General features: G+C 43.5%; 1 protein-coding gene across 4 annotated transcripts in view; it reads right to left on the minus strand.

Moving 5' to 3' along the window:
• The window catches only part of OGFOD3 (2-oxoglutarate and iron dependent oxygenase domain containing 3), a 94,878-nt gene that overhangs the window by 44,032 nt on the left and 27,637 nt on the right, over positions 1-23,209 (minus strand). For all 4 annotated transcript variants that reach the window (XR_012851686.1, XR_012851687.1, XM_075846483.1 and 1 more), the window contains exon 7: positions 8,264-8,417. Coding sequence is in view for 2 of the 4 variants with exons in the window: in XM_075846483.1 (XP_075702598.1) it covers positions 8,264-8,417 (154 nt within the window). In the remaining 2 variants the exon portion in view is untranslated. The remainder of the gene's footprint in view (positions 1-8,263; positions 8,418-23,209) is intronic.

Below are 23,209 nucleotides of genomic sequence, written 5' to 3' on the forward strand. Positions count from 1 at the left end.
ATTGCTACAATTACACTAAGAGCAAGAGCTGCATTCAGGGGCATTTACAAAGTCAAGTGCAATGGATAACAGAGGTCTCCGTGACCAGTGAGTCCTTATTCTTAATTTTCTGGTTTTTAACCCCTCCCCCTCCCCGGAAATTTATAAAAATCCCCCATGTAATATGCAGGGAAGCTACTCTGAGCCCTAAGCAAAATTATTACTTATTACTATATCAGTTCTCCACTCTCTGTGCTTTACCAAGCAGCCAGGTGAAACTCTGTGTCCAAACACTGAATAAAGCAGCTCTATCTGCCTCTCCCACAGCAGGAAATCTCAGCATTATCTCATCTAATCTCTCCATGTGTGGGTAGTTAAGGAAATTTCTCAGGCTCTTTATCACCCTACAATGAAAAGTCCCTTGAAATCTGTGGGCCGTCCATGTAACGGAAACACAAGGTCCACTAGAGCAAGAGACACTCTTTGTAGCTCTGGCTAACAGAGATTAGGGACGTCCGTCCCGTCCCCGTCCCCCCCCCCCATTGCATTCCTTAGATCCTACTACTAGGAGATACAAAAAGGAAATCTTACACTTTAAAGCGGTTTTCGAAGAATCATTATTATCCACAGAATAGGTGATAATTTTCTGATCGTAGACCCCCATTGATTGTGAGAACAGCGGATACCGAACCTCCTATTCCTCCTCACTGCAGGGGGCAGCAGTGAGGAGGATCTTGAATGGAGCGGCGATCACACATGCGCACTGCCACTCCTTTCAAAGTCTATGGGAATGACGAAAACAGCGCTTTCCTTGACCACCGTGCCATTCAATGTCCTTCTCACTGCCGTCAAGAAGTAAGGAGGATCTGGGAATTCGGGACCCCCGTTCTCACAATCGGTGAAAGTCCAGTGATCAGAAAATGATTAATAAATAAATTTAGGATTTTGGGAAAACCCCTTTAAGCCTAATATTTTCTAATCTGTTTTAGGGGTTCTCCGCTATGGATAATTCCTATTTGTTAGAAGACTCCCTTGACAATAAGCTCATCACAAAGTAACTCCATGTTGGGACCCCCAGCGATCAGCTGTAATCTGTGGTAAGTGCTCATTTTTGCTGCAGAGCCACCACAGGAGAAATGAAGCATTACACGGTGTCCATTCGTATCATTGGAGGACAGGTCTTCCAGAGCAAGAGACGCTCTTTGTAACTGCTCTCCACTCTGGCCCAGAGATGAGGATCCTGAACCGGGGACCCTCCTCTATTTATAATAGGGTATATGAAATGGGTTTTCTAAACTGGACAAACCCTTTAAGAAAACCCTTAATATGGTGCCCTGTAAGAGCAGCATAACACAGCAACAGGTTACATATCCCTTGTATGACCCAAATGTGTGAGATCTCATTGCCCCAAAGTTATGAGATCTGGCGGTTAAGATCCTTCGATTGATTTTTTTGTAGGGGCCATTGTATAGCTACTCGAATGTGACGACTACCCCTGTGACTACCCTGTCACCCCTCTGTCGACCTTCAACGCCACTTGTTAGTCAATGAATCATCACTGGGTTCTCGGTTCTTTTTTCCAATTCATTGAAGATTTTCGCTGCAGAGTCGGTGATTGAACACAATGGGTATAATTGCTTTGTTTTCTATGAGAATTGAACTGAATTTCACCCAGTAGGAGTAGTAATCCATTGAGCGTTTCTAGTATGAGTTATATAAATAGCATCTATAATTATAATTAAAGGTATATCAAGGGATTTGAACTCCGCTACGCGAGCAGGACTAGGTCAGGGTGAGTTTTCAGCCTCTGACTGTAAACAAAGGGGGGGGGCTTTAAATGTTTACCTATTATTAAAAAAATAAAATATCCCTCCTTATGCAGCTATAGATGTGTATTAGATGTAGTGGAGCCAGATATGTTGCGGGTAACCTGCAGAGTTTGGGTCTATTTCGCTGAGTGGTGTGAGGTAATAGCTGTACTCTGAGCTCTATGATGCTCCCTCTCCCCTCTCTCATATACCGCGGCTGTATCCCCCTCATCCCCATCTTACATTTCTGTATTACACTAGATGGATTTGATACTGCAACTGCATACCCCTCCTCCCCATCTTATATTTATGCATTACACTAGTTGGGTTTCATACTGCGGCTGTATCTCCCTCCTCCCCATCTTACATTTCTGTATTACACTAGATGGATCTGATGCTGTAGCTGTATCCCCATCTTACATTTCTGTATTACACTAGATGAATTTGATACTGTAGCTGTATCCCCCTCCTCCCCATCTTTATTTTTTGTATTACACTAGATGGATTTGATACTGCAGCTGCATTCCCCTCCTCCACATCTTACATTTTTGTATTACACTAGATGGATTTGATACTGCAGCTGCATCCCCCTCCTAACCATCTTACATTTTTGTATTACACTAGATGGATCTGATATTGCAGCTGCATCCCCCTCCTCCCCATCTTTAATTTTTGTATTACACTAGATGGATTTGATACTGCAGCTGCATCCCCCTCCTCCCCATCTTACAATTTTGTATTACACTAGATGGATTTGATACTGCAGCTGCACCCCCCTCCTCCCCATCTTACATTTTTGTATTACACTAGATGGATTTGATACTGTAGATGCATCCCCCTCCTCCACATCTTACATTTATGTATTACACTAGGTGGGGTTCATACTGTAGCTGTATCCCTCTCCTCCCCATCTTACATTTATGTATTACTGTAGATGGATTTGACACTGCAGCTGAATACCCTTCCTCCCCATCTTACATTTATGTATTACACTAGATGGATTTGAAACTGCACCTATACTCCCCTACTCCCTGTCATATATTGAAATGCACTGCCCATATCATCGAGCAGAAATTCAACCCCATTCTGTCCTTCACAGAAATGCCATCTTAAAAGCATAAAATAGTTGTTGACATTGTGGGCCACTTGGTCACCTTGCACCCATTAATAATCCTGACCCTCCCCGCCTCTATCCCTGAGCGGGGTGAGACAATCCATGGATCTGATAATCTTATGGGTCATCAAGCAATTGCTTTTCATTTGTGGGATGGTAAAAAGCTCTAATTTTCCCTTCAGGTGGCTCGTGAGTTTTCTATTGTCCGCAGAGGATGGGCCGGTCATTGGGCTCACATGGTGTCAGTAGGGTGAGAACTCTCATATAAAACCCTATTACCTGTGTAAGTGTTAGCCCAGAGAGGTTACGTGATTGATGTCTTTTCTGAAATATTCTTTGAAAATAGGCCTGAGCAGGTCGGCCCATTATATGAGGACCAGTGATACGTCAACGCAAAATAAAAGATGTACAGGAGCAGCGGCTGCTAGGAGCGCAGTAATGATAACATTATGGGGACATACTCTCTAGTATAAATGAAGAGAAGCACATAGTCATCTACAGGGCAGGCAGAGGGTGACTATTTAAAGGGCCACTACCCACCATACTGTATAACCTACATTAGTGATTAGACAAAATCGGTCATGGCAGAGACACTTAGGGACACCTGCCTGCTTGTTGTTTCCACCTCCTTAACCAGCGCAAGTCCAGGTCAGAATTGGAATCTTTGACATAGTGTCATGATGGGAAGAGGAGAATGGAGACATACTGAAAGAGTACACCGCAGAACAGTGTATTTAAGCAGAGGAAGGTGATGATCTTGTGGGAGGTCGCAGACTAAGAGTAACATAGTGGAAGGAGCCAGGTCTCCAAGCAGAATAGAGTATTTTAGGAAAGGAGTGTGCTGATCTTGAGGGATGCAGTGACCTGTTTACTGATGGAGACTAAGGCTGGGTTCACACAACCTATTTTCAGGCGTAAACGAGGCGTATTATGCCTCCATTTACGCCTGAAAATACGGCTCCAATACGTCGGCAAACATCTGCCCATTCATTTGAATGGGTTTGCCGACGTACTGTGCCGACGACCTGTAATTTACGCGTCGTCGTTTGACAGCTGTCAAAAGACGACGCGTAAAATTATAGCCTTGTCAAAAGAAGTGCAGGACACTTCTTGGGACGTTTTTGGAGCCGTTTTCTCATAGACTCTATTGAAAAAAGCTCCAAAAACGGCCGAAAAAACGGCGCGAAAACGGCGCGAAAAACGTGAGTTGCACAAAAAACGTCTGAAAATCAGGGGCTGTTTTCCCTTGAAAACAGCTCCGTATTTTCAGACGTTTTTGGCTCAGCGTGTGAACATACCCTAAGAGTAACCTAGTGGAAGGAGCAGGGTCTCTAGCAGCACAAAGTATTTCAGAGGAGTGCGCTGATCTTGTAGGAGGTCACAGGCTGCAAGTTACACAGTAGAAGGAGCAGAGTCAGCACAGAGTATTTCAGGAGATGAGCGTACTGATCTTATAGCAGATCACAGACTGATTCTTACCTAGTGGAAGAAGAAGGACCCCCTGCAGTGCAGAGTATTTCAGGAAAGTAGTGTGCTAATATTGTGGAAGGTCGCAGACTAAGTGTTACATAGTGGAAGGAGCAGGGTCCCCAGCAGCACAGAGTATTTCAGTAGAGGATTGTGCTGATCTTCTGGGAGTAGACAGACTGAGATACATAGTGTAAGGAGCAGGGTCACCAGCAGTACAGAGTATTTCAGGAGAGGAGTGAGGGGATTTTTTTTTTTCCACAATGCTTCTTGTTTTTGCCATAATTTCCCCTGACATGTAGGAATAGTATCAGCGATCTAGTCATGTGGTGCGGTGGTGACCACCATGTGTCTGCGGCTCTTGATATTCCGCCACGGTAACGTCAGACAGATGCCTGGCCGGACTCTACACCCTGACTTCATGTCATTCTTGGTGTCAAACCATGCCAGACTCTGCAGTGATCTGCCCTGATCAAACAGACAGGAGATTAGACTAGAAGGATGTAGCAGAGCTGTAGAGGTTCTGTGGCGGTCACCCAGCGAAAGAGATGGAAAAATAAAATAATAAGGTCCAAGCTAAACATCACATTCTCCAGGATCTACACAGGCAGAAATGCTGAGACGCCCGCTCCAGATCTTCATAGAGAAGCAATCCTTGGGATAAACGTTTCATGTCTCTACCTGCCATGTTTGCCCTCATCACCTTCCATCCTCGCCCCTTCTCGTCAGCTGAAGACCTGAGTCACCGAAGACAGCCTGGTTACTAAGGACTCAATGCCTGACAACCCCATATATGGTAGTAGTTGCTAAGCAGCGTATCCCTAGCAACTAGACTGTCACACATGCAGGAGCTCAAATGCAGCTGTCACTTCCCTTCTCTTCTACAGCCAAAGGGGCAAAAGGAACATTCCTAGGCCTGCCCCCTAGTGGCGGCAACAGGTAGCTATGGTTTTATTACAGACATACAATAACACTGATGGTTTAACTTTATCAGCATAACGGAAGATCCTAAAAGCTCCGCTACCCCTTCACTGTTTACCTAAGCACACCGGCACTTTCCTTTCCCCCTCACTGTGCTGATCGGTGGGGGGTCCTAGAAGTCAGACCCCCACTTATACAAAATTGATAGCCTATCCTAAGTCCCGGAGAACCCATTTAACTGCATGTTACAGCAATCATCAGTACTTCATCATTTCAGATAAAAGGAATTTTACTCTATATTGTAACACCATTTTCAAGATCTCTGCTTGCTGTCAGTGGATGAAACATTCTTATCTACATTTATGGTTTAAAAAACGTATACAAACCTAGTCCTGTTCCTCCGCGACCTAAACACTTCAGCAGCACAAATTTCTCTCCTGTCCTGGTAGTTTGTTACAATGTATCAGTGCAGGTAAAATTTATCAGCCTGTTTATCTCACAGAGGTTTGTCTAGACTGGATGCAATTGTAACGAACTCTCAGCTGTCAGACGTATTAGGTCTGTACTGAGATGACAAGAATGTTTCCATTCACTGACAGCAAGGTTCCTTATTAGGCGGAAGGTAAAACAATAGATTCTGCCTCCCAGACAAAACCGGTTTATGTTGATAAATAATTTTCCCTTTAGCGCAGGACAGTGTCGGGACTGCGCTGTCTGCTGTTTTATGGCAGCCTGTGTCTGCAGCTCCATAGACAGAATACAGGCTGCCATAAACAGCAGCTGCTTTCTACCGTACGGAACAGCAATCTTATTACTGGAGTGTCCCCTGCTGTGACTCATATAAACATAGTGTATGGTTCCGCATGTTATTTCAATGGAGCCGGAGATAAGCGTCTATGTGGCGTGTTTAGCGCCGCTTATCTCCGGGAAGGATTACATTCATATCTGTTAGGAGACATCCAGGGGGACGTAGATATTGCATTAGATCGTTCTCAGCCACTCCATTTATATGCCCGACCATGAGAGCCACATAATAAGGTGACGTGGTCCCTTTAATTACATCTACATCACATTCATACCCATCACCAGCAATGTCTGGACCCTTAATCCCCCGCACCCGCTACTGTATAATGAATTCTGTATCTTATTTCGTCGCTCCCCTCCCCCCCAGGGTGCAATGTCAGAAGGGAAATAGATTGTGATAAGGATTCAATTCTACAGGTCAAGCAGCATCTCCCCCCACCCCAGCCCCGCCAGCTCTATGCTGTGCTGCAGGTGCAGTAGTCATGTGTGTCACATTACGAGCTGCGCTGACAATAGGGATTAACTGCCTGACTCATAGCCGGAGGTGAGCGCGGAGATCACCTCTGACCTCTATTACCGACAACATTTCTGAAGATGCTGCAGGACCGGAGGTGGAGGAGGGGTTAATTATTCCTTCCCGCAGCCGTTTCCCCCTGGACCCGGTGTCGGTGTAGTGTGAAATATTGGATGACTCACCTGCCCGACGGGTCCACAAGTCTCTACTAAATACTTGGTGGGGGTCATAGTGAAGCACTCTGCTTCCATGTATACAGATGTACGGTAGCAGAGCTGAGTTTGGCATTTGGCACATCATGAAATGTAATGTGTGATCTGTGATTTACATAGGACTGCAGGTAAATATCATTCAGCGCAAAAAGGGCAGTTCGATTACAATTTCAGCACTGCTACATACCGGGAAACAGGGACTATCAGGTAACCTGATGCAGTTTGTGACAAGAGAGGACAGCCCCCTCCCCCACAAGATCAGCAAAATGATCTCCTGAAATAATAATCTGTGCTGCTGAGGACCAATTTTCCTTCCATTATGTAACTCTCAGTCTGTGACGTGCCACAATTTCAGCACACATCTTCTGAAATACTCTGTGCAGCTGGGGAACCCTGCTTCTCACACTATGTATCTCTCAGTCTGTGGCCTCCCACAAAAACAGTACACTTCTATCCTGGAATACTCTGTGCTGCTGGGGGACCCTGGTCCTTCCACTATGTAACTCAGTCTGTGAACCGCCACAGGATCAGCATCCTTCTCTCCTGCTATACTCTGTGCTGCTGTGGACCCGGCTCCTTACACTAAGTAACTCTCAGTCTGTGACCTCCGATAAGATCAGCACAACCCTCTCCTGAAATACTCTGTACTGCTGAAGACACTGCTCCTTCCACTATGTACCTCCCAGTCTGTGACCTTCCACAATATCAGCACCCTCATCTCCTGAAATACTCTGTACTGCTGGGAGGACACTGCTACTTCCAATATGTAGTTCTCAATCTGTGACCTCCCACACGAACAGTACACTCCTCTCCTGAAAAACTCTGTGCTGCTGGAGACCATGCTCCTTCCACAGTGAACTCCAACTTGCCCCCATTCTCCACCCCACATTGACACTTGTTATACGCAGCCCTGTCCTTACTAACATCACCACGAGGGGACCATATAAGCACCCCTCAAATACTCTGTTCTGCTGTGACTAAGCAATGTCAATAGGCTTTGATATCACTTCTTCTCTCCATATACTTATCAGAATACATGGGTCTCTGTGTTGGGCCCCTCGATGGGCACCATAATACAATGCAGCCCCCACTCCTATGTGCCATAGAGAGAGATCAGGAGCGGAGCAGCAGTCAACTGGTTAAACAGATTCACGGCCGGAGATCCAATAAAGCGCATTTCCAGGACAAATATTAGATATCCGTCATGCCCCCTGATGCTGGGGGGGGTAAAATATATCCCCAAGAATACGGCTATATCCTACTGCCGGCCCATGAGCAGCAACAATACAACCTTCATTGAACGCAATCTGACTAGTTCTTATAACTGCTCATCCTAATCCTCCTGATTCATGTGGGAGAACAGTGTACAGGTGTAGCTTCCATTCAGGGTCTCTGGAAAGCTGGGTGACAGCCACTATGGGCAGTGTAATGGCGGTCTCCTCACCTTGTCGATATGAGGGTGCCAGTACTCGTCATGGCTGGTTTTGGCATCGGAGCTGTTCATGCGGGAGAAGAAGGTGGGTTTAGTGAGGTGCAGAGAGATGGCGTCGAGATCAAACGTCCGGGCGATTTCCTGCTGGATCCTGCGCCTCACGCTGCTGTGAAAACGTAAGAGGAGACAAGAGGTAAAGTGTTCACACCGGGTACTATACAGTGGTCTGATGTAGAAATGTTCTGCTGTATTGCATTGTGAGAGATGTGATGTTCACACCAGGTACTATACAGTGGTCTGATGTAGAAATGTTCTGCTGTATTGCATTGTGAGAGATGCAGTGTTCACACCAGGTACTATACAGCGGTCTGATTTAGAAATGTTCTGCAGTATTGCATTGTGAGAGATGTAGTGTTCACACCGGGCACTATACAGTGGTCTGATGTAGGAATGTTCTGCTGTATTGCATTGTGAGAGATGTAGTGTTCACACCGGGTACTATACAGTGGTCTGATGTAGGAATTTTCTGCTGTATTGCATTGTGAGAGATGTAGTGTTCACACCGGGTACTATACAGTGGTCTGATGTAGGAATGTTCTGCTGTATTGCATTGTGAGAGATGTAGTGTTCACACTGGGTACTATACAGTGGTCTGATGTAGACATGTTCTGCTGTATTGCATTGTGAGAGATGTAGTGTTCACACCAGGTACTATACAGTGGTCTGATGTAGACATGTTCTGCTGTATTGCATTGTGAGAGATGTAGTGTTCACACCGGGTACTATACAGTGGTCTGATGTAGACATGTTCTGCTGTATTGCATTGTGAGAGATGTAGTGTTCACACCGGGTACTATACAGCGGTCTGATGTAGAAATGTTCTGCTGTATTGCATTGTGAGAGATGTAGTGTTCACACCGGGTACTATACAGTGGTCTGATGTAGAAATGTTCTGCTGTATTGCATTGTGAGAGAAGTAGTGTCCACACCGGGTACTATACAGTGGTCTGATGTAGACATGTTCTGCTGTATTGCATTGTGAGAGATGTAGTGTTCACACCGGGTACTATACAGTGGTCTGATGTAGACATGTTCTGCTGTATTGCATTGTGAGAGATGTAGTGTTCACACCGGGCACTATACAGTGGTCTGATGTAGAAATGTTCTGCTGTATTGCATTGTGAGAGATGTAGTGTTCACACCGGGTACTATACAGTGGTCTGATGTAGGAATGTTCTGCTGTATTGCATTGTGAGAGATGTAGTGTTCACACCAGGTACTATACAGTGGTCTGATGTAGAAATGTTCTTCTGTATTGCATTGTGAGAGATGTAGTGTTCACAACGGGTACTATACAGTGGTCTGATGTAGAAATGTTCTGCTGTATTGCATTGTGAGAGATGTAGTGTTCACACCAGGTACTATACAGTGGTCTGATGTAGAAATGATCTGCTGTATTGCATTGTGAGAGATGTAGTGTTCACACCGGGTACTATACAGTGGTCTGATGTAGAAATGTTCTGCTGTATTGCATTGTGAGAGATGTAGTGTTCACACCGGGTACTATACAGTGGTCTGATGTAGAAATGTTCTGCTGTATTGCATTGTGAGAGATGTGGTGTTCACACCGGGCACTATACAGTGGTCTGATGTAGAAATGTTCTGCTGTAGTGCATTGTGAGAGATGTAGTGTTCACACAGGTACTATACAGTGGTCTGATGTAGAAATGTTCTGCAGTATTGCATTGTGAGAGATGTAGTGTTCACACCGGATACTATACAGTGGTCTGATGTAGAAATGTTCTGCAGTATTGCATTGTGAGAGATGTAGTGTTCACACCGGGTACTATACAGTGGTCTGATGTAGAAATGTTCCGCTGTATTGCATTGTGAGAGATGTAGTGTTCACACCGGGTACTATACAGTGGTCTGATGTAGAAATGTTCTGCTGTATTGCATTGTGAGAGATGTAGTGTTCACACCAGGTAGTATACAGTGGTCTGATGTAGAAATGTTCTGCTGTATTGCATTGTGAGAGATGTAGTGTTCACACCAGGTACTATACAGTGGTGTGATGTAGAAATGTTCTGCAGTATTGCTTTGTGAGAGATGTAATGTTCACACCGGGTACTATACAGTGGTCAGATGTAGACATGTTCTGCTGTATTGCATTGTGAGAGATGCAGTGTTCACACCGGGTACTATACAGTGGTCTGATGTAGGAATGTTCTGCTGTATTGCATTGTGAGAGATGTAGTGTTCAAACCAGGTACTATACAGTGGTCTGGTCTGATGTAGAAATTTTCTGCTGTATTGCATTGTGAGAAATGTAGTGTTCACACCGGGTACTATATAGTGGTCTGATGTAGAAATGATCTGCTGTATTGCATTGTGAGAGATGTAGTGTTCACACCGGGTACTATACAGTGGTCTGATGTAGAAATGTTCTGCTGTATTGCATTGTGAGAGATGTAGTGTTCACACCGGGTACTATACAGTGGTCTGATGTAGGAATGTTATGCTGTATTGCATTGTGAGAGATGTAGTGTTCACACCAGGTACTATACAGTGGTCTGATGTAGAAATGTTCTGCAGTATTGCATTGTGAGAGATGTAGTGTTCACACCAGGTACTATACGGTGGTCTGATGTAGACATGTTCTGCTGTATTGCATTGTGAGAGATGTAGTGTTCACACCAGGTACTATACAGTGGTCTGATGTAGACATGTTCTGCTGTATTGCATTGTGAGAGATGTAGTGTTCACACCGGGTACTATACAGTGGTCTGATGTAGAAATGTTCTGCTGTATTGCATTGTGAGAGATGTAATGTTCACACCGGGTACTATACAGTGGTCTGATGTAGGAATGTTCTGCTGTATTGCATTGTGAGAGATGTAGTGTTCACACCGGGTACTATACAGTGGTCTGATGTAGAAATGTTCTGCAGTATTGCATTGTGAGAGATGTAGTGTTCACACCAGGTACTATACGGTGGTCTGATGTAGACATGTTCTGCTGTATTGCATTGTGAGAGATGTAGTGTTCACACCAGGTACTATACAGTGGTCTGGTCTGATGTAGAAATTTTCTGCTGTATTGCATTGTGAGAAATGTAGTGTTCACACCGGGTACTATATAGTGGTCTGATGTAGAAATGATCTGCTGTATTGCATTGTGAGAGATGTAGTGTTCACACCGGGTACTATACAGTGGTCTGATGTAGAAATGTTCTGCTGTATTGCATTGTGAGAGATGTAGTGTTCACACCGGGTACTATACAGTGGTCTGATGTAGGAATGTTATGCTGTATTGCATTGTGAGAGATGTAGTGTTCACACCAGGTACTATACAGTGGTCTGATGTAGAAATGTTCTGCAGTATTGCATTGTGAGAGATGTAGTGTTCACACCAGGTACTATACGGTGGTCTGATGTAGACATGTTCTGCTGTATTGCATTGTGAGAGATGTAGTGTTCACACCAGGTACTATACAGTGGTCTGATGTAGACATGTTCTGCTGTATTGCATTGTGAGAGATGTAGTGTTCACACCGGGTACTATACAGTGGTCTGATGTAGAAATGTTCTGCTGTATTGCATTGTGAGAGATGTAATGTTCACACCGGGTACTATACAGTGGTCTGATGTAGGAATGTTCTGCTGTATTGCATTGTGAGAGATGTAGTGTTCACACCGGGTACTATACAGTGGTCTGATGTAGAAATGTTCCGCTGTATTGCATTGTGAGAGATGTAGTGTTCACACCGGGTACTATACAGTGGTCTGATGTAGAAATGTTCTGCTGTATTGCATTGTGAGAGATGTAGTGTTCACACCGGGTACTATACAGTGGTCTGATGTAGAAATGTTCTGCTGTATTGCATTGTGAGAGATGTAGTGTTCACACCAGGTAGTATACAGTGGTCTGATGTAGAAATGTTCTGCTGTATTGCATTGTGAGAGATGTAGTGTTCACACCAGGTACTATACAGTGGTCTGATGTAGAAATGTTCTGCTGTACTGCATTGTGAGAGATGTAGTGTTCACACCGGGTACTATACAGTGGTCTGATGTAGAAATGTTCTGCTGTATTGCATTGTGAGAAATGTAGTGTTCACACCGGGTACTATACAGTGGTCTGATGTAGAAATGATCTGCTGTATTGCATTGTGAGAGATGTAGTGTTCACACCGGGTACTATACAGTGGTCTGATGTAGAAATGTTCTGCTGTATTGCATTGTGAGAGATGTAGTGTTCACACCAGGTACTATACAGTGGTCTGATGTAGAAATGTTCTGCTGTATTACATTGTGAGAGATGTAGTGTTCACACCAGGTACTATACAGTGGTCTGATGTAGAAATGTTCTGCTGTATTGCATTGTGAGAGATGTAGTGTTCACACCAGGTACTATACAGCGGTCTGATGTAGACATGGTCTGCTGTATTGCATTGTGAGAGATGTAGTGTTCACACCAGGTACTATACAGTGGTCTGATGTAGACATGTTCTGCTGTATTGCATTGTGAGAGATGTAGTGTTCACACCAGGTACTATACAGTGGTCAGATGTAGGAATGTTCTGCTGTATTGCATTGTGAGAGATGTAGTGTTCACACCGGGTACTATACAGTGGTCTGATGTAGAAATGTTCTGCTGTATTGCATTGTGAGAGATGTAGTGTTCACACCAGGTACTATACAGTGGTCTGATGTAGAAATGTTCTGCTGTATTGCATTGTGAGAGATGTAGTGTTCACACCAGGTACTATACAGCGGTCTGATGTAGACATGTTCTGCTGTATTGCATTGTGAGAGATGTAGTGTTCACACCAGGTACTATACAGTGGTCTGATGTAGAAATGTTCTGCTGTATTGCATTGTGAGAGATGTAGTGTTCACACCAGGTACTATACAGCGGTCTGATGTAGACATGTTCTGCTGTATTGCATTGTGAGAGATGTGGTGTTCACACCGGGTACTTATACAGTGGTCTGATGTAGAACTGTTCTGCTGTATTGCAGTGTGAGAGATGTAGTGTTCACACCGGGTACTATACAGTGGTCTGATGTAGAAATGTTCTGCTGTATTGCATTGTGAGAGATGTAGTGTTCACACCAGGTATGTTCTGCTGTACTGCATTGTGAGAGATGTAGTGTTCACACCGGGTACTATACAGTGGTCTGATGTAGAAATGTTCTGCTGTATTGCATTGTGAGAAATGTAGTGTTCACACCGGGTACTATACAGTGGTCTGATGTAGAAATGATCTGCTGTATTGCATTGTGAGAGATGTAGTGTTCACACCGGGTACTATACAGTGGTCTGATGTAGAAATGTTCTGCTGTATTGCATTGTGAGAGATGTAGTGTTCACACCAGGTACTATACAGTGGTCTGATGTAGAAATGTTCTGCTGTATTACATTGTGAGAGATGTAGTGTTCACACCAGGTACTATACAGTGGTCTGATGTAGAAATGTTCTGCTGTATTGCATTGTGAGAGATGTAGTGTTCACACCAGGTACTATACAGCGGTCTGATGTAGACATGGTCTGCTGTATTGCATTGTGAGAGATGTAGTGTTCACACCAGGTACTATACAGTGGTCTGATGTAGACATGTTCTGCTGTATTGCATTGTGAGAGATGTAGTGTTCACACCAGGTACTATACAGTGGTCAGATGTAGGAATGTTCTGCTGTATTACATTGTGAGAGATGTAGTGTTCACACCGGGTACTATACAGTGGTCTGATGTAGAAATGTTCTGCTGTATTGCATTGTGAGAGATGTAGTGTTCACTCCGGGTACTATACAGTGGTCTGATGTAGAAATGTTCTGCTGTATTGCATTGTGAGAGATGTAGTGTTCACACTGGGTACTATACAGTGGTCTGATGTAGAAATGTTCTGCTGTATTGAATTGTGAGAGATGTAATGTTCACACCAGGTACTATACAGTGGTCTGATGTAGAAATGTTCTGCTGTATTGCATTGTGAGAGATGTAGTGTTCACACCGGGTACTATACAGTGGTCTGATGTAGACATGTTCTGCTGTATTGCATTGTGAGAGATGTAGTGTTCACACCGGGTACTATACAGTGGTCTGATGTAGACATGTTCTGCTGTATTGCATTGTGAGAGATGTAGTGTTCACACCGGGTACTATACAGTGGTCTGATGTAGAAATGTTCTGCTGTATTGCATTGTGAGAGATGTAGTGTTCACACCAGATACTATACAGTGGTCTGATGTAGAAATGATCTGCTGTATTGCATTGTGAGAGATGTAGTGTTCACACCGGGTACTATACAGTGGTCTGATGTAGAAATGATCTGCTGTGTTGCATTGTGAGAGATGTGGTGTTCACACCGGGTACTATACAGTGGTCTGATGTAGGAATGTTCTGCTGTATTGCATTGTGAGAGATGTAGTGTTCACACCGGGTACTATACAGTGGTCTGATGTAGAAATGTTCTTCTGTATTGCATTGTGAGAGATGTAGTGTTCACACTGGGTATTATACAGTGCTCTGATGTAGAAATGTTCTGCTGTATTGCATTGTGAGAGATGTAATGTTCACACCAGGTACTATACGGTGGTCTGATGTAGAAATGTTCTGCTGTATTGCATTGTGAGAGATGTAGTGTTCACACCGGGTACTATACAGTGGTCTGATGTAGAAATGTTCTGCTGTATTGCATTGTGAGAGATGTAGTGTTCACACCAGGTACTATACAGTGGTCTGATGTAGAAATGTTCTGCTGTATTGCATTGTGAGAGATGTAGTGTTCACACCAGGTACTATACAGCGGTCTGATGTAGACATGTTCTGCTGTATTGCATTGTGAGAGATGTAGTGTTCCCACCAGGTACTATACAGTGGTCTGATGTAGACATGTTCTGCTGTATTGCATTGTGAGAGATGTAGTGTTCACACCGGGTACTATACAGTGGTCTGATGTAGAAATGTTCTGCTGTATTGCATTGTGAGAGATGTAGTGTTCACACCAGATACTATACAGTGGTCTGATGTAGGAATGTTCTGCTGTATTGCATTGTGAGAGATGTAGTGTTCACTCCGGGTACTATACAGTGGTCTGATGTAGAAATGTTCTGCTGTATTGCATTGTGAGAGATGTAGTGTTCACACTGGGTACTATACAGTGGTCTGATGTAGGAATGTTCTTCTGTATTGCATTGTGAGAGATGTAGTGTTCACACCGGGTACTATACAGTGGTCTGATGTAGAAATGTTCTTCTGTATTGCATTGTGAGAGATGTAGTGTTCACACTGGGTACTATACAGTGCTCTGATGTAGAAATGTTCTGCTGTATTGCATTGTGAGAGATGTAATGTTCACACCAGGTACTATACGGTGGTCTGATGTAGAAATGTTCTGCTGTATTACATTGTGAGAGATGTAGTGTTCACACCAGGTACTATACATTGGTCTGATGTAGAAATGATCTGCTGTGTTGCATTGTGAGAGATGTGGTGTTCACACCGGGTACTATACAGTGGTCTGATGTAGGAATGTTCTTCTGTATTGCATTGTGAGAGATGTAGTGTTCACACCGGGTACTATACAGTGGTCTGATGTAGACATGTTCTGCTGTATTGCATTGTGAGAGATGTAGTGTTCACACCAGGTACTATACAGCGGTCTGATGTAGACATGGTCTGCTGTATTGCATTGTGAGAGATGTAGTGTTCACACCAGGTACTATACAGCGGTCTGATGTAGAAATGTTCTGCTGTATTGCATTGTGAGAGATGTAGTGTTCACACCGGGTACTATACAGTGGTCTGATGTAGAAATGTTCTGCTGTATTGCATTGTGAGAGATGTAATGTTCACACCGGGTACTATACAGTGGTCTGATGTAGGAATGTTCTGCTGTATTGCATTGTGAGAGATGTAGTGTTCACACCGGGTACTATACAGTGGTCTGATGTAGAAATGTTCCGCTGTATTGCATTGTGAGAGATGTAGTGTTCACACCGGGTACTATACAGTGGTCTGATGTAGAAATGTTCTGCTGTATTGCATTGTGAGATGTGGTGTTCACACCGGGTACTTATACAGTGGTCTGATGTAGAACTGTTCTGCTGTATTGCATTGTGAGAGATGTAGTGTTCACACCGGGTACTATACAGTGGTCTGATGTAGAAATGTTCTTCTGTATTGCATTGTGAGAGATGTAGTGTTCACACTGGGTACTATACAGTGCTCTGATGTAGAAATGTTCTGCTGTATTGCATTGTGAGAGATGTAATGTTCACACCAGGTACTATACGGTGGTCTGATGTAGAAATGTTCTGCTGTATTACATTGTGAGAGATGTAGTGTTCACACCAGGTACTATACATTGGTCTGATGTAGAAATGATCTGCTGTGTTGCATTGTGAGAGATGTGGTGTTCACACCGGGTACTATACAGTGGTCTGATGTAGGAATGTTCTTCTGTATTGCATTGTGAGAGATGTAGTGTTCACACCGGGTACTATACAGTGGTCTGATGTAGACATGTTCTGCTGTATTGCATTGTGAGAGATGTAGTGTTCACACCAGGTACTATACAGCGGTCTGATGTAGACATGGTCTGCTGTATTGCATTGTGAGAGATGTAGTGTTCACACCAGGTACTATACAGCGGTCTGATGTAGAAATGTTCTGCTGTATTGCATTGTGAGAGATGTAGTGTTCACACCGGGTACTATACAGTGGTCTGATGTAGAAATGTTCTGCTGTATTGCATTGTGAGAGATGTAATGTTCACACCGGGTACTATACAGTGGTCTGATGTAGGAATGTTCTGCTGTATTGCATTGTGAGAGATGTAGTGTTCACACCGGGTACTATACAGTGGTCTGATGTAGAAATGTTCCGCTGTATTGCATTGTGAGAGATGTAGTGTTCACACCGGGTACTATACAGTGGTCTGATGTAGAAATGTTCTGCTGTATTGCATTGTGAGATGTGGTGTTCACACCGGGTACTTATACAGTGGTCTGATGTAGAACTGTTCTGCTGTATTGCATTGTGAGAGATGTAGTGTTCACACCGGGTACTATACAGTGGTCTGATGTAGAAATGTTCTGCTGTATTGCATTGTGAGAGATGTAGTGTTCACACCAGGTAGTATACAGTGGTCTGATGTAGAAATGTTCTGCTGTATTGCATTGTGAGAGATGTAGTGTTCACACCAGGTACTATACAGTGGTCTGATGTAGAAATGTTCTGCTGTACTGCATTGTGAGAGATGTAGTGTTCACACCAGGTACTATACAGCGGTCTGATGTAGACATGTTCTGCTGTATTGCATTGTGAGAGATGTAGTGTTCACACCAGGTACTATACAGTGGTCTGATGTAGAAATGTTCTGCTGTATTGCATTGTGAGAGATGTAGTGTTCACACCAGGTACTATACAGCGGTCTGATGTAGACATGTTCTGCTGTATTGCATTGTGAGAGATGTAGTGTTCCCACCAGGTACTATACAGTGGTCTGATGTAGACATGTTCTGCTGTATTGCATTGTGAGAGATGTAGTGTTCACACCGGGTACTATACAGTGGTCTGATGTAGAAATGTTCTGCTGTATTGCATTGTGAGAGATGTAGTGTTCACACCAGATACTATACAGTGGTCTGATGTAGGAATGTTCTGCTGTATTGCATTGTGAGAGATGTAGTGTTCACACCAGGTACTATACAGTGGTCTGATGTAGAAATGTTCTGCTGTATTGCATTGTGAGAGATGTAGTGTTCACACCAGGTACTATACAGTGGTCTGATGTAGAAATGTTCTGCTGTACTGCATTGTGAGAGATGTAGTGTTCACACCGGGTACTATACAGTGGTCTGATGTAGAAATGTTCTGCTGTATTGCATTGTGAGAAATGTAGTGTTCACACCGGGTACTATACAGTGGTCTGATGTAGAAATGATCTGCTGTATTGCATTGTGAGAGATGTAGTGTTCACACCGGGTACTATACAGTGGTCTGATGTAGAAATGTTCTGCTGTATTGCATTGTGAGAGATGTAGTGTTCACACCGGGTACTATACAGCGGTCTGATGTAGACATGGTCTGCTGTATTGCATTGTGAGAGATGTAGTGTTCACACCAGGTACTATACAGTGGTCTGATGTAGACATGTTCTGCTGTATTGCATTGTGAGAGATGTAGTGTTCACACCAGGTACTATACAGTGGTCTGATGTAGAAATGTTCTGCTGTATTGCATTGTGAGAGATGTAGTGTTCACACCAGGTACTATACAGCGGTCTGATGTAGACATGTTCTGCTGTATTGCATTGTGAGAGATGTAGTGTTCCCACCAGGTACTATACAGTGGTCTGATGTAGACATGTTCTGCTGTATTGCATTGTGAGAGATGTAGTGTTCACACCGGGTACTATACAGTGGTCTGATGTAGAAATGTTCTGCTGTATTGCATTGTGAGAGATGTAGTGTTCACACCAGATACTATACAGTGGTCTGATGTAGGAATGTTCTGCTGTATTGCATTGTGAGAGATGTAGTGTTCACTCCGGGTACTATACAGTGGTCTGATGTAGAAATGTTCTGCTGTATTGCATTGTGAGAGATGTAGTGTTCACACTGGGTACTATACAGTGGTCTGATGTAGAAATGTTCTGCTGTATTGCATTGTGAGAGATGTAATGTTCACACCAGGTACTATACAGTGGTCTGATGTAGAAATGGTGTGCTGTATTGCATTGTGAGAGATGTAGTGTTCACACCGGGTACTATACAGTGGTCTGATGTAGACATGTTCTGCTGTATTGCATTGTGAGAGATGTAGTGTTCACACCGGGTACTATACAGTGGTCTGATGTAGAAATGTTCTGCTGTATTGCATTGTGAGAGATGTAGTGTTCACACCGGGTACTATACAGTGGTCTGATGTAGACATGTTCTGCTGTATTGCATTGTGAGAGATGTAGTGTTCACACCGGGTACTATACAGTGGTCTGATGTAGAAATGTTCTGCTGTATTGCATTGTGAGAGATGTAGTGTTCACACCAGGTACTATACAGTGGTCTGATGTAGAAATGTTCTGCTGTATTACATTGTGAGAGATGTAGTGTTCACACCAGGTACTATACATTGGTCTGATGTAGAAATGATCTGCTGTGTTGCATTGTGAGAGATGTGGTGTTCACACCGGGTACTATACAGTGGTCTGATGTAGGAATGTTCTTCTGTATTGCATTGTGAGAGATGTAGTGTTCACACCGGGTACTATACAGTGGTCTGATGTAGACATGTTCTGCTGTATTGCATTGTGAGAGATGTAGTGTTCACACCAGGTACTATACAGCGGTCTGATGTAGACATGGTCTGCTGTATTGCATTGTGAGAGATGTAGTGTTCACACCAGGTACTATACAGTGGTCAGATGTAGGAATGTTCTGCTGTATTGCATTGTGAGAGATGTAGTGTTCACACCGGGTACTATACAGTGGTCTGATGTAGACATGTTCTGCTGTATTGCATTGTGAGAGATGTAGTGTTCACACCAGGTACTATACAGCGGTCTGATGTAGACATGGTCTGCTGTATTGCATTGTGAGAGATGTAGTGTTCACACCAGGTACTATACAGTGGTCAGATGTAGGAATGTTCTGCTGTATTGCATTGTGAGAGATGTAGTGTTCACACCGGGTACTATACAGTGGTCTGATGTAGAAATGTTCTGCTGTATTGCATTGTGAGAGATGTAGTGTTCACACCAGATACTATACAGTGGTCAGATGTAGGAATGTTCTGCTGTATTGCATTGTGAGAGATGTAGTGTTCACACCGGGTACTATACAGTGGTCTGATGTAGAAATGTTCTGCTGTATTGCATTGTGAGAGATGTAGTGTTCACACCAGGTACTATACAGTGGTCTGATGTAGAAATGTTCTGCTGTATTGCATTGTGAGAGATGTAGTGTTCACACCAGGTACTATACAGCGGTCTGATGTAGACATGTTCTGCTGTATTGCATTGTGAGAGATGTAGTGTTCACACCAGGTACTATACAGCGGTCTGATGTAGACATGGTCTGCTGTATTGCATTGTGAGAGATGTAGTGTTCACACCAGGTACTATACAGTGGTCTGATGTAGACATGTTCTGCTGTATTGCATTGTGAGAGATGTAGTGTTCACACCAGGTACTATACAGTGGTCAGATGTAGGAATGTTCTGCTGTATTGCATTGTGAGAGATGTAGTGTTCACACCGGGTACTATACAGTGGTCTGATGTAGAAATGTTCTGCTGTATTGCATTGTGAGAGATGTAGTGTTCACACCAGGTACTATACAGTGGTCTGATGTAGAAATGTTCTGCTGTATTGCATTGTGAGAGATGTAGTGTTCACACCAGGTACTATACAGCGGTCTGATGTAGACATGTTCTGCTGTATTGCATTGTGAGAGATGTAGTGTTCACACCAGGTACTATACAGTGGTCTGATGTAGAAATGTTCTGCTGTATTGCATTGTGAGAGATGTAGTGTTCACACCAGGTACTATACAGCGGTCTGATGTAGACATGTTCTGCTGTATTGCATTGTGAGAGATGTAGTGTTCCCACCAGGTACTATACAGTGGTCTGATGTAGACATGTTCTGCTGTATTGCATTGTGAGAGATGTAGTGTTCACACCGGGTACTATACAGTGGTCTGATGTAGAAATGTTCTGCTGTATTGCATTGTGAGAGATGTAGTGTTCACACCAGATACTATACAGTGGTCTGATGTAGGAATGTTCTGCTGTATTGCATTGTGAGAGATGTAGTGTTCACTCCGGGTACTATACAGTGGTCTGATGTAGAAATGTTCTGCTGTATTGCATTGTGAGAGATGTAGTGTTCACACTGGGTACTATACAGTGGTCTGATGTAGAAATGTTCTGCTGTATTGCATTGTGAGAGATGTAATGTTCACACCAGGTACTATACAGTGGTCTGATGTAGAAATGGTGTGCTGTATTGCATTGTGAGAGATGTAGTGTTCACACCGGGTACTATACAGTGGTCTGATGTAGACATGTTCTGCTGTATTGCATTGTGAGAGATGTAGTGTTCACACCGGGTACTATACAGTGGTCTGATGTAGAAATGTTCTGCTGTATTGCATTGTGAGAGATGTAGTGTTCACACCGGGTACTATACAGTGGTCTGATGTAGACATGTTCTGCTGTATTGCATTGTGAGAGATGTAGTGTTCACACCGGGTACTATACAGTGGTCTGATGTAGAAATTATCTGCTGTATTGCATTGTGAGAGATGTGGTGTTCACACCGGGCACTATACAGTGGTCTGATGTAGAAATGATCTGCTGTATTGCATTGTGAGAGATGTAGTGTTCACACCGGGTACTATACAGTGGTCTGATGTAGAAATGATCTGCTGTGTTGCATTGTGAGAGATGTGGTGTTCACACCGGGTACTATACAGTGGTCTGATGTAGGAATGTTCTTCTGTATTGCATTGTGAGAGATGTAGTGTTCACACCGGGTACTATACAGTGGTCTGATGTAGAAATGTTCTTCTGTATTGCATTGTGAGAGAGGTAGTGTTCACACTGGGTACTATACAGTGCTCTGATGTAGAAATGTTCTGCTGTATTGCATTGTGAGAGATGTAATGTTCACACCAGGTACTATACGGTGGTCTGATGTAGAAATGTTCTGCTGTATTGCATTGTGAGAGATGTAGTGTTCACACCGGGTACTATACAGTGGTCTGATGTAGAAATGTTCTGCTGTATTGCATTGTGAGAGATGTAGTGTTCACACCAGGTACTATACAGTGGTCTGATGTAGAAATGTTCTGCTGTATTACATTGTGAGAGATGTAGTGTTCACACCAGGTACTATACATTGGTCTGATGTAGAAATGATCTGCTGTGTTGCATTGTGAGAGATGTGGTGTTCACACCGGGTACTATACAGTGGTCTGATGTAGGAATGTTCTTCTGTATTGCATTGTGAGAGATGTAGTGTTCACACCGGGTACTATACAGTGGTCTGATGTAGACATGTTCTGCTGTATTGCATTGTGAGAGATGTAGTGTTCACACCAGGTACTATACAGCGGTCTGATGTAGACATGGTCTGCTGTATTGCATTGTGAGAGATGTAGTGTTCACACCAGGTACTATACAGCGGTCTGATGTAGACATGGTCTGCTGTATTGCATTGTGAGAGATGTAGTGTTCACACCAGGTACTATACAGTGGTCTGATGTAGACATGTTCTGCTGTATTGCATTGTGAGAGATGTAGTGTTCACACCAGGTACTATACAGTGGTCAGATGTAGGAATGTTCTGCTGTATTGCATTGTGAGAGATGTAGTATTCACACCGGGTACTATACAGTGGTCTGATGTAGAAATGTTCTGCTGTATTGCATTGTGAGAGATGTAGTGTTCACACCAGATACTATACAGTGGTCTGATGTAGGAATGTTCTGCTGTATTGCATTGTGAGAGATGAAGTGTTCACTCCGGGTACTATACAGTGGTCTGATGTAGAAATGTTCTGCTGTATTGCATTGTGAGAGATGTAGTGTTCACACTGGGTACTATACAGTGGTCTGATGTAGACATGTTCTGCTGTATTGCATTGTGAGAGATGTAGTGTTCACACTGGGTACTATACAGTGGTCTGATGTAGAAATGTTCTGCTGTATTGCATTGTGAGAGATGTAATGTTCACACCAGGTCCTATACAGTGGTCTGATGTAGGAATGTTCTTCTGTATTGCATTGTGAGAGATGTAGTGTTCACACCAGGTAGTATACAGTGGTCTGATGTAGAAATGGTGTGCTGTATTGCATTGTGAGAGATGTAGTGTTCACACCGGGTACTATACAGTGGTCTGATGTAGACATGTTCTGCTGTATTGCATTGTGAGAGATGTAGTGTTCAC

This window comes from Rhinoderma darwinii, chromosome 13, assembly GCF_050947455.1.
Source record: "Rhinoderma darwinii isolate aRhiDar2 chromosome 13, aRhiDar2.hap1, whole genome shotgun sequence".
In the NCBI taxonomy this organism is placed as follows: domain Eukaryota; kingdom Metazoa; phylum Chordata; class Amphibia; order Anura; family Rhinodermatidae; genus Rhinoderma; species Rhinoderma darwinii.